Source organism: Bactrocera latifrons, unplaced genomic scaffold, assembly GCF_001853355.1.
Source record: "Bactrocera latifrons isolate USDA-ARS-PBARC rearing strain unplaced genomic scaffold, ASM185335v1 scaffold_46, whole genome shotgun sequence".
NCBI classification, from domain to species: domain Eukaryota; kingdom Metazoa; phylum Arthropoda; class Insecta; order Diptera; family Tephritidae; genus Bactrocera; species Bactrocera latifrons.
The window spans coordinates 1,392,196-1,406,252 of record NW_017537112.1 but is presented as its reverse complement, the minus strand read 5'-3'; the positions used below and the strand labels follow the sequence as shown (position 1 = coordinate 1,406,252).

The 14,057-nt window shown below is 35.2% G+C and overlaps 1 protein-coding gene across 1 annotated transcript in view; it reads left to right on the top strand.

Moving 5' to 3' along the window:
- LOC108973161 (diacylglycerol kinase 1) overlaps nt 1-14,057 on the top strand; it is a 193,514-nt gene that overhangs the window by 107,383 nt on the left and 72,074 nt on the right. Inside the window, exon 5 of the mRNA XM_018940226.1 lies at nt 13,507-13,705. Coding sequence (XP_018795771.1) covers nt 13,507-13,705 — 199 coding nt within the window. The remainder of the gene's footprint in view (nt 1-13,506; nt 13,706-14,057) is intronic.

Sequence of the window (14,057 nt, the reverse complement as noted above, 5' to 3'; positions counted from 1 at the left end):
AAAGGACCATAAATCTTTCGCAGAACTTTTCTCTCGAAAACTCGCAATGTCGACTCATCAGTTGTTGTCATCGTCCAAGCCTCTGCACCATATAGGAGGACGGGAATTATGAGTGACTTATAGAGTTTGGTTTTTGTTTGTCGAGAGAGGACTTTGCTTCTCAATTGCCTACTCAGTCCGAAGTAAATATTACGTTGGTAAAATTTCAAATCGATATCACAAACATTAAGGAACTAGTACACGTATATAGGAATAGGAACTGTTGACGACTCAGTCCGTTATGCTAATCTTTTATATACCTATAAGGCCGTTACAATATCGTGCAAAACTTAAAATATGCTTGCTCAGAATAAAAAAAAAATTTTTTTAAATATATAAAAAATGTAATTTTTATAAGTCATTTGGAATCCCTTAAATAACCATAGCTTTAACTGAAAAACCTTGTTCAGCTATCATAAGCAACTCAAACTCATTTACACAGACTTGTTTAAATTCAAATTTTTTGGGTTGAAAACCCGCCAATTGCAGCAAAACCCATTGTAAACTTCCATCAAACCAAGAAAGCCACATACATATGTAGTAGTGTATTCGCCTAATTAAATAAAAACTATCTCTGTGAAAGCCATATCATCTAGTTAGCGTAGCAGCATTTCACAAGGTTTCACTCTCCGGCAGCACACGCCCGTGAATGCACAATAAACGGCATTGGTGCTGCTGGCAGCACATAATTTGAGCTGATTTCGAAGCATATTTTGTTAAATTTGTCAGCTCATTTTTATTTCAACCATTTTCCTTTTGTTTTACGTCAGCGACGGACACTTGCACACATTGGCGTGAAAATGGAAGCGATTCATGCTGCACGCAAGTCCTTGCCGCCACTTTTAACAAACGAGCTAACAATGCGGGTGCTCGCCTTGCGCTTTGCGCCTGTTGCTCGCTGCCAAGCCGCTGCACTGCGCTCAGTGCCATTAATCACACGCTACCGAACGACACACAGCTACACGACACACTAGAATTGTTGAAATTTTACACGTTTCACGTTTCGTTGGCCACGTTGTCTGTTTTATTTTTTTTTTTACCGTTTTGCGTAACGCATATAATTTCTCATTTGCAATGTCAAACCGACAATTTTTCATGCAAACGCATATTTTCCCGCTGCCTTATCATCTTACAGCTGTTCAACTTGTTGGCGACTTACTTGTGGATGCCGCATTGCAGGTATGCGGTGTATGGAGAGCACGCGCGTATGACGGGGCGTATGAGTAATGTGTACAAGTTAATTTGCGTATATTGTTCGTCATCTGTCTTCCGGCACCCAAATGCTAGATTGTGCTAATAATACTGTGAAAATTTAAGTAAATTAATGCTACGCGTTGTTGTTGTTGCTGTTATTTTTGCTATACAGCGTAGCAAACGAGCATATGCACATCATTGCCGATTGCATTCATCATACGCCATGTTGCACCAAACTCACATTTATTCAAGTATGCAAGCGAATGTGCATGTGCATGCATGCCCGTATATATACATATATAATATGTACATATACGCGTTTGTAGCTGTTGCAATCAAAAATATCCGGTGTGTAGGCAACAGCGCCATGAAATTATTATTGCGCATTTTCAGTTGTTGTGCGAAAGGTGCAAAGACGAAGTGCGCACCTAAACAAACAAACAMACACATGCACACACATATTTATTTGTTTTCTCTGCAAACTACATAATCGCACATGCTTACAGCTATACAATCTAACTAAAACAGCATGTGTTGCTTTGTGTGTATGCATATCACCCTGTGTTTTTGTGTTTGTTTGTTTATGTTACACTTTAAGCCGAAAAAGCAACACTTTGGGCGAAAGGTAAAAACAAAAACTACACTTCATGGTAAATACCTTTTCGTCGCACTGATTCTAGTTTTTACGAGTGTTTAGCACATAAAACTAAGCAAACATATGGTTAGCAAGCAGAGCGCTCAATAAAAATACTTTAATGGGGTGGAAAATCTTCCGAAGGTTACCAGGAAGTTTAGTTAGTATTTCGCATGAACTCGGTGGCAATGAGGGTAAGCGAAAAATGGCAGAGGAAAGTATGGTAAGTAAAATGATATAATGATTCCAATGAAAATACAAAAACAAAATATATTATTCAAATATTAAAAAAAAAACTTATTTGGACATGTATTTAATAGAGTAATGGAAAGTTTTCATAAAAGTATTTTCTATATATTTTTTTACAAAATTTTTAGTTTCTGCCATAATTGGAAATGGAACACATGAAATGAAACTAAGACTTAAACTCTCCGAATATGTTGTCTAGAGTACTCATCCAACATTTGTTCGCAGAAACTAAAACCATTAGAAAAAGTTGTCATAAGCAAATACTCTTGACCAGGGTTGCCACCTTTTTTCAAACTTACTGAATTTTTCTAACTTATAAATATCAAATTTAAGCGATTTATGAATGTATTACAATTTGAAAAATTGTATGTAAAGAGTTGCCACCTGTGTTCAAAAAATGTATTTATTTTCTGAAGTTAATATATACTTTTAGTATGTCGATGTCACTTGTAAGCGATTTATGAAGGTATAATAATTTAAAAAAATTTAGTCAAGCGTTGCCACCTGTGTTAAATAAATTTTCTGAAGTTAATAATTTTAATATCATTATGTTAAATTTAAGCGGTATAAGAAGTCATTTGAATTGGAAAAATTTTAGTCAGGGATATATTGTCGGCTTTTTGAAGTTAATAACCTTAGAAAATGGATATTAAATTTAAGCTGTTTATGCAAAAGGAAATAGATTAAAGGAAACTTGAATTTATAAAGCGGTTCACGATAGTATGTAGTCAAAAATTGGAGTACAACACGCCTGATTCCCGTATGATATCTGATTATATAATACTCTAAGTTTGACGTAGACGTAGTTAAGATCTTCCTCTGCCTCTGCTTTCAGCTGAAGAGTTTTCTCCATTCGAATAACATGACCTCGCTAGCGCAGCCGTTGTCTCTTCATTCGGTGATTACAGTGTAAAAATAGTCGAGATCGAAGATATCGAAATTAAATTTTTTCCTAAAACTGTGCTACTTCTCATATATAATTTCAAGCCCAAAATATTGACTTCAGATCTAAAGCTGATCTTATGGAATCGTCAGTGATAATTATACAGTTAATAATCAGCGTGACAAGTAGATTTAACCAAGTTCAAGACTGACTGTATGTATATATGCAAACGACTCCCTCAGCTTTTGAGATATAAAACTTCCTCCGTTCATTTCTCACCAAAAAGATACTTATTTGTTGGAACAATCAATATCACTCAGAGCTTGAAGATAAAGTCATGTGTAGAAGTTCACGCAAGTGAGGACTTCCAGTTTAAAACCAAGCCAAAAATCGTACGTTTGAAGGCGAGCTTAAGTGGGAAGGCGAAACATCGTGCATTGTACGCAGGGCTTTCGACTCACCACTTAAAAGAAAATCCACCAATGAAAGGAATATCGGACCACTCAAGAGAAATGATAACTAATTTAATAATGCAATGAGCGAAGAAATTATTCGGATCGAGTCACTAAGTATTACATACAGCTGCCATAAAAACTGACCGAAAAGTTCTGGTAAGGAAACTCTTATATTTGTGAGAAGTATTATGGCTTCGGTGCAACGGTTCCGTTTTTTTTTTTTCTTTTTTGTTTTTGTTCTTTTATTGCGACATATTTCTTTAGTTCACTTCAACTAATGACTAATGAATCTTTACTGTGATTTACAACCGATTCCTGTTTTATTTATGTGTTTCTATCGCACATATTTTCCAACATGATTTAGCCTTAGGTGAAGAGAAGTGCCACTTGATTTTTTCACATTTTTTTTTTATGTTTTTTCCGATTTGAGTTCTGCAAAAATATGTTCACTTTGTAACATATGATCTAACCCAAAATTCCTGACAATGTTCTAGTTAATAAATTATTCTACGAGCTACAAGCAAAGTGATACATTAGTGCACATAATAACTTGCATACATACATTTATACAAACATATAGATATATATATATATATACATATAAATAACCGCATGTGCACTTACGAGAAAAAGCACATTTTCGACCGCAACCCAACTACAAGTGACCACTTGTAGCAAAATCGGTCAGGCAACAAAGCATAAATCTACAAAACTTGTACAAGAAAAGCACAACGCATGTGCCACCAACACACACACTTAGACGCTTACAAATAACTAAAACATATACATTTATGTATGTATATACGGTATGCTTGTACATGTTTATTTACTTTAGCAGCCAAAGGAGCTGAGAGATTTAACACGCTTCATTAAAGCGCTTCAGTTCGGGTTAGCGAAGCATGGCCAGCACCAGCCATGCCGTGAGGCGAAAGGTGAAAACGGAGCGAAGTTGGGCAGCTGCCACAATTACTCATACACACACCTAAAAATAAAACTAGTGGCAGCCAGCACAGCAGCAGCACAACTGAACGGGTGACAGGGCGAGTGCCAATGAAGCGTTCCATTAACACAAAATGCCGTTACGGCGCTGACTGCAATGTTGTATCGATTTGCCAAAAGTTCAATTTTGACATAGCGGCCAATATACAGACTCGCATGTATGTATGTGTTGTTGCTGCTGACATGTTCATATAGTCAGTCATGCGGCGTACATATTGGCTTACCTGATTCAAGCTCGTCACGAAATACGGTAAAAGATAAATTAGTTTGTTGAAGGATTTTTCAATTTGCTATGTTCGTACTGTTGTTTGCGGTGAATGTGGTGATGTCGAAATGAGTTCATCGTTATACATTTGTATGTATATGTGTGCTTGTATGTGTGAGTGTTACCAACAGTCAACACCTTTTTGGCAAGCAATTTCAACTGCTGCCGCCAATGAAACAACTTGGCAAGTGCCATACTCACACGTACATATATTTGTATGTGTGTATGTCTGTGAAGAGCTCGAGCGTGTAGCCAACAAGTGTGTGCCAAAAATACATTCCCTCGCTGCTAACAAGTGTTAAATAAGAGATTAAATGAAATTTGTTGAAGTGAAACGTCAAGCATTTGCAAGGCAATTTTAAGCGGATTTTGGGAGACAACTCTATGCTGCTGTTAAATAAATAACTGGACTGAAATTTAAATTTTTTTCTTATTCTTGTCAATATAGTGTTAGTATCTTATAACTTTCATACACAGTTTGAGAAATTTAATAATCAATGTTGTATGAGTACAATTTCTTTTATGTAAAAATAGTACTGCACATCATTCTCAGTCTTCTGTGCAACAGAGTGGAGACATCCGTCTGCAACTAGCGTATACGGTGAAATATCTAGGGCTCATCTTGGGTCGAAAGCTTTCATGGAAGCCGAATATGGAAGAGCGAGCGAAAGCGGCATCGATCGAGTTATACTGCTGTAGAGGAGCCATTGGCAAATGGTGGAGTTTCACACCGTAAGTGGTCCTCTGGCTCTACGACGCCATAGTCAAGGTTATTATGTTCTATGGAGTATTTTTGTGGTGGAGGGCTCTAAAAAAGACCACATTTGTAAGGAAACTCGAGAAGGTCCACTCCAATCATGATACTTAAGATCAACTTCCATATACATAGGTTCCGTACGCAATGTCAGAAAATCCGGTTTCTTCAAAGAATGCGTATTTGTAGACCCGTACATCCTCACGCATTTTAACTTCATACCGAATTATTCGGATCATGCAGTCGCCAAACCGAATTCCGATGTCTACTTTTTTGCCCATATGGTGAAGAGTTAGTTGTGGGTGAGGACAAGCCGTTGCAGGTGAGGAGCAGTAAGCTTCTTTAAGGATGGATCAAGGCTTGGAGGGAAGTTTGGTGCAGAGGTATCACAATGTCAGGAGCTCCTTTCAACTCCAGCTTCAGACTTCCTGACTATTGCAGTGTCGTCCAGGCCGAGGTTATAGCCATTAAAGTAGCAGTATATCGGTTACTCAGGACTGCAGCTTCTTTCATAGAAGTGACCATTCTCTCAGATAGCAGAAGGGCGATACTGGCCTTGAACTCATTAGCGGTGCGTCAGTGTTGTTCGAGGAGTGCCTATTTTACAGGATCACTAACGATTCCTTTTGGATTTAACAAACATCGTGAACAGACCCAGTTCAGGGTATTAAATAAATATCAACATAGGTGATAGCGAAAGAGAGCTTTTCTGGTAAATTGTGTTACAAATTTAAACCATTATAAAAAGTAGTTGGTTACTCTGCGAAACTCGGTTCCGTCAATTATATATTAGGTAATACTGTTATTCTGCACATAGTATTCCAAAGTCAAAAAGTGACCTTCCAAATACCAAAAACTCACATTAATTTTGAAATTCCGCTGACTGAGCCATTGTATCTTCTTCGCTAACTATCCCAACCAATTCAAAATTTATTTAAATCCTCTTACCAACAATCTTCAATTAGCTAATTTCATATCTCCACTCAACTGAAACTTTAATACAAAATAAATACCAATAAATCATTACTCCATCCATAAACGCCCAACCACTTTTAGTCGCATCACTCATCCCATCTCGGGCTACGCCCGCCTGCTCAATCAAAAGGCTTTGCGCAATCAACTTTACGATTAGCAGTGAGGCATAAATTTGTAAACTTCATGATTTATTGGCGAAGATGATTAGTTTTAACTTTAGCAGCAGGCAACTCGTAGAATCTCTATCTACCTACCTTCCCACGTCCTGCGTTAAGCAGTGTTGCTTTGACAACTCTAAGGGCGTACTTCAAAGTGCAGCATCAACGTTATATATTTGTCCATGATTGTATATTCATACAAACAAACAACAAACACAACGAGCATATGTACTAGCTTTGGCTGGCAGGCGTACTTTGGTGAAATCCACGAACTACAACGCCCTCTGCGAAGGTAATTGAAGTGTAACTTTATTCGGCTTGACAGATTCCAACCAGAAGGCGTTTTCATTATTCGAAGTCCATTAGAAAAGCTGTCGATACGAATTTGTGTTATTACAGCGTTGAGAAGAAAGGAAAAAAAGATTCGAGGCTTAAGCGCGTATTTTTATTTAAAATGAAATTACGGTAGTATAAAGTATAAAATATTTATTATGCAAATTAATATCATTTAAAACTAAAAAGAAATATCAGCAAGTTTTATAGATCAGCTCAAACTTGTTTTCTCAAATTCGTTGTCTATAGATTCATTACTAAATCTGCTATGATTCGCTGGGCCACAGCCTTATAAAATTAATAGTAGTTACTCAAATACTTACGAAAATTTTATTTAACCCTCAAATTTGGATTCAATTACTTTCTATCGATCTCTGAAAGCCGAAAGCACATAGCGCACCAAAAATCGAATTAAGCGCGAAAATGCAAATTTAGATCCCCCTAAAGACACATTTTTGAGAAAATAAAAATTAAATTAAAGCTTAGAGCTTTGAAAAAGGCTTCAAAATATCACGGTATAGAATTAATGCATAGAAAATGCAAGAACTGAAAGAATTGCAAGATCAGTCGATCAAGACAGCTGATTTCTTCACTGACGATCGATTAGCAATAGGTTTTGGTCAAGCCTACAGTAAAAACATAAGCTAAAGATACGAAACTAAATTCAGCGCTGCATGTAATTCAGCCAGTTTTAACTAAATTACCTTCACTACGTCCATAACCTTATATGGGACACTAAATGAAAATATTAATTTTGGGGGTGATTTTTTTTATTAAAAAACGATTGTTAATAGATTTAAGTTTAGCTATAGTCAAAGCTGAAATAGAAAAATTAACCATATCTGAAATATAACCTGAGTGTATATCGAGTAATGAAGGGTTTAAATCTAAACTAAAAGCCAAAACTGAGCCTAATATATAATAAATATATGTATATAATAATAAACAATATCTGAAATATGTAAATCCAAAAATCAATAGGGTTTGAGTCTGGGCTATGGAAAAACAATTGTAAAAGAAATAAAATTCAAATATTTCTCAATTAAAAATTTTAGTAACAAACCATCACCCTGGAGTTCTACAAGTTTCTAAAAAAAAAGTATTTTCAAATGAAGAAAGTATCCAAATCCTTTTGATGAATAAGAAAATGTAATAAAATAGATTAGAAATTCACTTTCATTCACCTATGCACTTTAAGCCAATTAATAAGTTTATAAAAATTTCATCAAGTTAAATGAACTGAATAAAAATCATCGATTACTGTGATTTTTATTAAAACATATTTGAATTCAACTTGCCATGTTCACTGCATCCTCTTCAACTCTCCAACAATTACATTTGTCTATCAATAAATAATACATGTATCTAATCCCTAAACTTAATCGAGTGCTGGTCCGATACGAAAATGCCTATAAGCCTTTAGTGTCTATCAATATTTGTCGTTCAGCGCCACCATAGCGACCACAAAATTTTAGCAGCAATATTGTCACATATCCACAAATATGAAAATAGAGGGGTTTTCGTTTGGGATAAATCCATGTTGGCAATCATTATATTTTAATGTTACTTACTTATTGCAATAGTTATACATTTTGGAACAAATTAAGATCATTTTTCGTAAAATCAATTGAAAATAAGACTGCCTATTGACAGAATATATGGAATGTATAGATGGCGCAACTTGCTTATTAGTCCATTGTTTGAATTTCAATTCGAAGAACGTTCTGAGCGACCAAAAACTCTGAAGCTGAGGAACTGAAAGCATTTCGCTGTAGCAACCAAAATATGATATGTTATTATGTCGAGACTAAATCTTGATTCTAATGGACTTATTTGAACAAATTGATTTTTATACCATACGGTAACAAAGTAAATTTTTTCCTAGATATTTTACCGAACGCATTTTTTAAGTGATTTAGATTTAATTTAAAAAGAAATTTCTCCGTTTACTCCGAAGTTACTCAACTAATTCGAAACATTTGACTTTGAACTTCCAACTTACTGAAAACATTGTATGTCATTTATTGAAGAAAGTAACTTCTCCCTTTTTCCAAGTTGGCCAACAAATTCGAAATATTTGACTTCGAATTTCGAACTTACTGAAAACATTTTTGCGGTGTGCCATTTATTGAACGAAAATAATTTCGCCGTTTTTAGGGTTCAGCAAACAATTTCGAAATATTTGATTTCGAATTTCGAAATTTACTTACTGAAAGCTTTATTACTGTATGCCATTTGGTAGAAAAAATAATAAAAAATATGGGCACCATTTATGTTTTCTTCTAATTATAGGGATGTTTTTTAATATTTTCTCAATCTTCGAAAAACAGAAAAATTTTATTTTTAATTAATTAAAGACCCCTCTAATCGAAATTTTCCAACTAAGATTAAAAGTATTTTTTTCGCTTTTCGGAGTTGGCCAACAAATTCGAAATATTTTTCTTCGAATTTCGAAATTGAACTTATTGAAAATGTTATTAGGATGTGGAGATATTTTATATATTTCTGTCAAGACAACTGCGGTAGGGGCCCAAAATCGATCTTCGAAAAAGGTAAAATTGTTACATTTTCTTTAATTTAAGACTCCTCTAACCGAATATTTCGACTAATTGACTCGAATAATTGTGATACAGTTTTCAATCAATTCACATATGATCCGAAATCACTTGCGTTAAGTTCAATTCGGTTAAATCGCTTGGAAGACTATTTCGGAGCTAGTTTTTCGAACATAACCAAACCTGAAACTGAAGTTATGATTTCTGATGTTTGAGTAAAAATTTTCAGGACTTCGTTTTATTTTCGAATTAAAGAAAGGCTAGTTGTATGATACTTGCTAAGCTTGAGTTCACATCTACATAAGTTCATATATTACTTTATTTAGGGATTTACCACATAATATAAAAACAGTGGTAATTAGGTACTGCTTACGATAGTAAGAATCTTGTGAGTAAATTTTACTGTTAGTCATCATCTTTGTGGTCATCCGCAGCAGCAAACTCGGACGTGGCAACGAGCCAGTATGCAAACAAAAATCGGCAATTAAGTCTCACTTTCCTGTACATACTCATATGATAATAGCACGTTTCCAACCATTTACTTGCACATTTATATGTACATACCTTCTCAATAATACATGCCACCTCTGATTCCAATGTATGTGTACCGTTGTGGCAGGTGGTAAGTGATATATGCAGTAAGTTGCAAAGTGGTAAGTGGTAAAATGAATTTTCCGCTTCATTCGCTTATATTCTAATTAATGACTTTATGGAAATTAAACATGTATAAGTGTAATTATTGTTGTTGACGTAGTTGTAAGCTTATAGTTAACCGCGGTGGTATTCTCTCTATTTTACTGGCATTCGCATAATTTCGCTTGTTACTTCGCAACCACAGCGTTGATGGTTTCTTATGTACTAGAGTTAAAATATACATATGCAAGTACATATGTGTGTATGTGTGTCTGTTGGCATATAAGCTTACAAGGTATTTACGTGCTACCTGATATGATAATGTAATAATTGAAACTGCTGCTCGCCAATTTCGTGTTGTAAGCCAATGTAACTCTTGTCTCGTGAGAATGCTGGTTTTTTCACACCTTTATCATTTCGTTTGCTCTTGTATTAAATACAATACTCTGCTCTCAAACTGATTTCATACCAAAAACAATCCTTAAATTCAGTTTTTTATATTTTAAAAAGTAATATTTCATTTTGATATGGACGTGAGAATAAATACTGATAGGCCATTTCGGCCTATCTCGTCACTCAATCTTTTATCTTCGATCCTGTCAGCCTCATCATCTTGACTGAAACCTTAATTTTTTTGCAAAAACTTCTTATATTTTTCGTATTTGGAAATTAGTTGCTTTATCACAACAGCGGCTATAACCGCATAAGCGGTGTCTACGCCAACAAAAAAAGAAAAAGTTGCCTTATGGATCGTCTCATAGCTATACTCCCACCAGTCCTCCGGATTATTTCACCAAATTCCTCGCACCAATTTTACTCCAAGGCTTTAATTTATTTTATGAAATTTATTAACTTAATCTAGTAAGTTTTTGAATTTAAATTTTAAACAGGTGGCAACCCTCATAAGCTTTTTGCTAAAAGTAATTTTTTCCTATAACCATGTTTCAATGAAACGTTAATCGAGTAAATTTTTAATTTAAATTTTAAACAGGTGGCAACACTTCTTAAGAATAATGTGAGCTGTAATCTGTTTTCACGTTTTTAGGTTACAGTTGCACAAATTATAATTAATTTGATATTAAAATACTCTGGCAATCTTATAGCTTTTTTTGTTATAAACCATCTGAGAATTGCAGAGAACCAAACAAACAAAGAACCCCATATATGACAATATACTTGTGTTCTCGCTTCACTAATAAAAGAGCTCTAAAGAGCTTTTTTATTAAAACAAACCTTTCTCATAGCATGACTATTGATATTGATATTCATTCGAGAACACATTTCATTTAGAGTAAATCTAGATAATTTACTTCTGAAGTGAAATATGTGATATCACTTTCTTATTCTATAATAAAAATTTTCGCTTAAAGCAGAATGCAAGTGTTAAAAATAGTAAATATATCTCCTCAGTTTTATTTTCCAATTTTAAAGGCATAATGCATATCTGCTCCTTGTAGTGCCACCTGTGTCATTGTAATCAAATTTCATAGTTTCCATATCTAGTTGTAACAAAAGCGCCAAAATTACGCACTCAAACCTCAATTGCTGCGCACAAAATTCACAAATTGTTTAACTGCATTGCGGTAAATATACATAATTGCAACCTTTGACACGGCAAAACTGTTCGACAACATTTGCATACGCTTGAGTGTATGGAACCGTGAGAGAGGTTGCAACCTACAGCAGCGCTTTGAAATGTTAATTGAGTTGAAATCACCCATTGGTCATTTCGGGGTGCATTTGGTATTCATAGTAATACATACATACAAATGGAAATATTTTAATATTTAGGCAAATTTTAAGAATACGGTTGGCTGAAGCCCGGAATATTTGTATTGACTTCAAAGTCGTACAGAATGTTAACAAACTTAGTTTTTTATTCTCTACTTTTAACGGCATCTTTCGAAGAGATCTACTGAAATTTACTAAGTTCATCTTCCGCAATCATACTCGAAACTATTTGGAGATCATGCGGTGAGACTAAAAATGTTATTGGACCCTAGTTTTAAAAGTTGTATAGAGGGGTTGAGGTGGAATCATCTGAAACACATCTATTGTCTTATCTTCAACGAATCGGCAGATTTAACCGAATCGGAAGAATTAGCCGAAACCGACATTAGCCGTGTCAACAAATTTGTGATAGGCTCAATTTGTAAGAGGATCCTTAGTTTTAAGTACCTCAGCTGACCGGCATTCCGGGCTGTCCAAATAATAATCTTTTTAAGATCGACCTCTTGACATAGCCTAACCGAAGTATTGATATTTTTTATATGTAAATAATATATTCTATTTCTCAACTAAAAATTAGTATACTGCTAGTTATTAGGAAGAAAAAGAATTAGCACGGAATCTACCAACTTTTTCCTTTTCTGCTGCTCTCAATTAGGTTCTTCTGCTAGTCTTTTGTGTTAATAAATCGTTTTCCAGCAGAAACTTGGCCATCTGGTGATAATTAGTCGTTAGGAAACAAACTTAAAATATTTTCTTTCATACAAAATCAATTTTCTGTAGGTAAAAAATATGTTCAATTCGATAAAGTTAACATTAAGACATAAGAAAAGTAATTTTAGTACTTAGGTGAAACGTATAAAGAGAGACCGGAAGCAAATTAATAAGGTTTAGCAAAAATAAATCCATAATTTTTCCTTAGCATAGTTAGAATGTCCTTAGCTGAGATAATTGTCATAACTCTGCTAAAAAGCCTCATCTCTTTTGACAAAAACCCAGCAAAAACGATTTCCCAACTTCTATGGAGCCGAATCATTCACCAGCAAATCACTCGATGTAGACAGTAGCCAGTTCCGGAATATATGTTCAATGCACAAATAAAACCAGACTAAACTCCCGGAATAAGTCGCTATCGATTTATGTGGCAGGCATTGTCCTGATGGAAAAAAATGTCTCTCCTATTAGCCAAAGCAAGCCACTATTGGCCGACTGCTTCCTTTAGACGGTCAAACTTGTCAAAATATGTTCAAGTTAAGAGTTTGGCCGTAGGGAGCAGCTCATGATAGATGATTATCTATCAATGGGGCCAAATACATAGCAAAACCTTCCGAACCATCAATCTCCACTTGATAATCTTTTGCGCTGGCTCACCGAGATTTGATCACCTTCAAAGAATTCGCGGTAGAAACACTCAATCCTTTATTACAAATCTAACGCCCACGAGTGGGCAATTACACTAAATATAATTTCGCAATGTACTATAATAAGCGAGTAAGACCCACTTACAGAAAGTAAAATGGAAACGAGAATTGAAAATAATGCAATTCGGTTTTGGTACGCTTTTAAGCAACTTGATTACTTTAAATTGAATTTCGCAAAGTTTTCATTTCAATATATAACGCTATTTTATTTTATTTTTGCTTCTTTTGCAGGACATTGACTACGATGGCTTTCGCTGCTTCCTCGATGCCTTTCTCGACTGCGAGACACCAGTCGACTTGGCCAAACATCTATTCGTTTCCTTCCTCAAGCCGAACGTCACACAGTCGCAGCTGCATGGCAAGGCGCTCAATCAGATGGCAGCCATTAGCAGTACGACGGCGTGTGCGGCCGTCACATCGCACACGAAGGGTGAGTCAAAGTCAAAGTGTGGGAGTGGCAGCAACACACTGCAGGCGTGTGCACGGAAAGTGAAAGAGCGGCAAGAGCCACTGACATTGCAAAAGTGTCACTTAAAATTGGCTGCAATAAATATATTTTCTATTCCACATTTAATACCATTCCTTTTGCCTTCTTCTATTCTCTTTTTCGTTTTTTTTTTTTTTTGTGGTTTTTGTTTTTTTTTTTTTTTTTGTTGTTTTTGTTTTTTTTTTTTTTTGGTCTCTGTTTGGTGAATCTAGGCTACATACCGAATATCAGCAGTATTGCTGAAATTGCAGCGCCAGTGGCAAGCGAAGCGCGTCACACCTTCGTGGAGAAGATT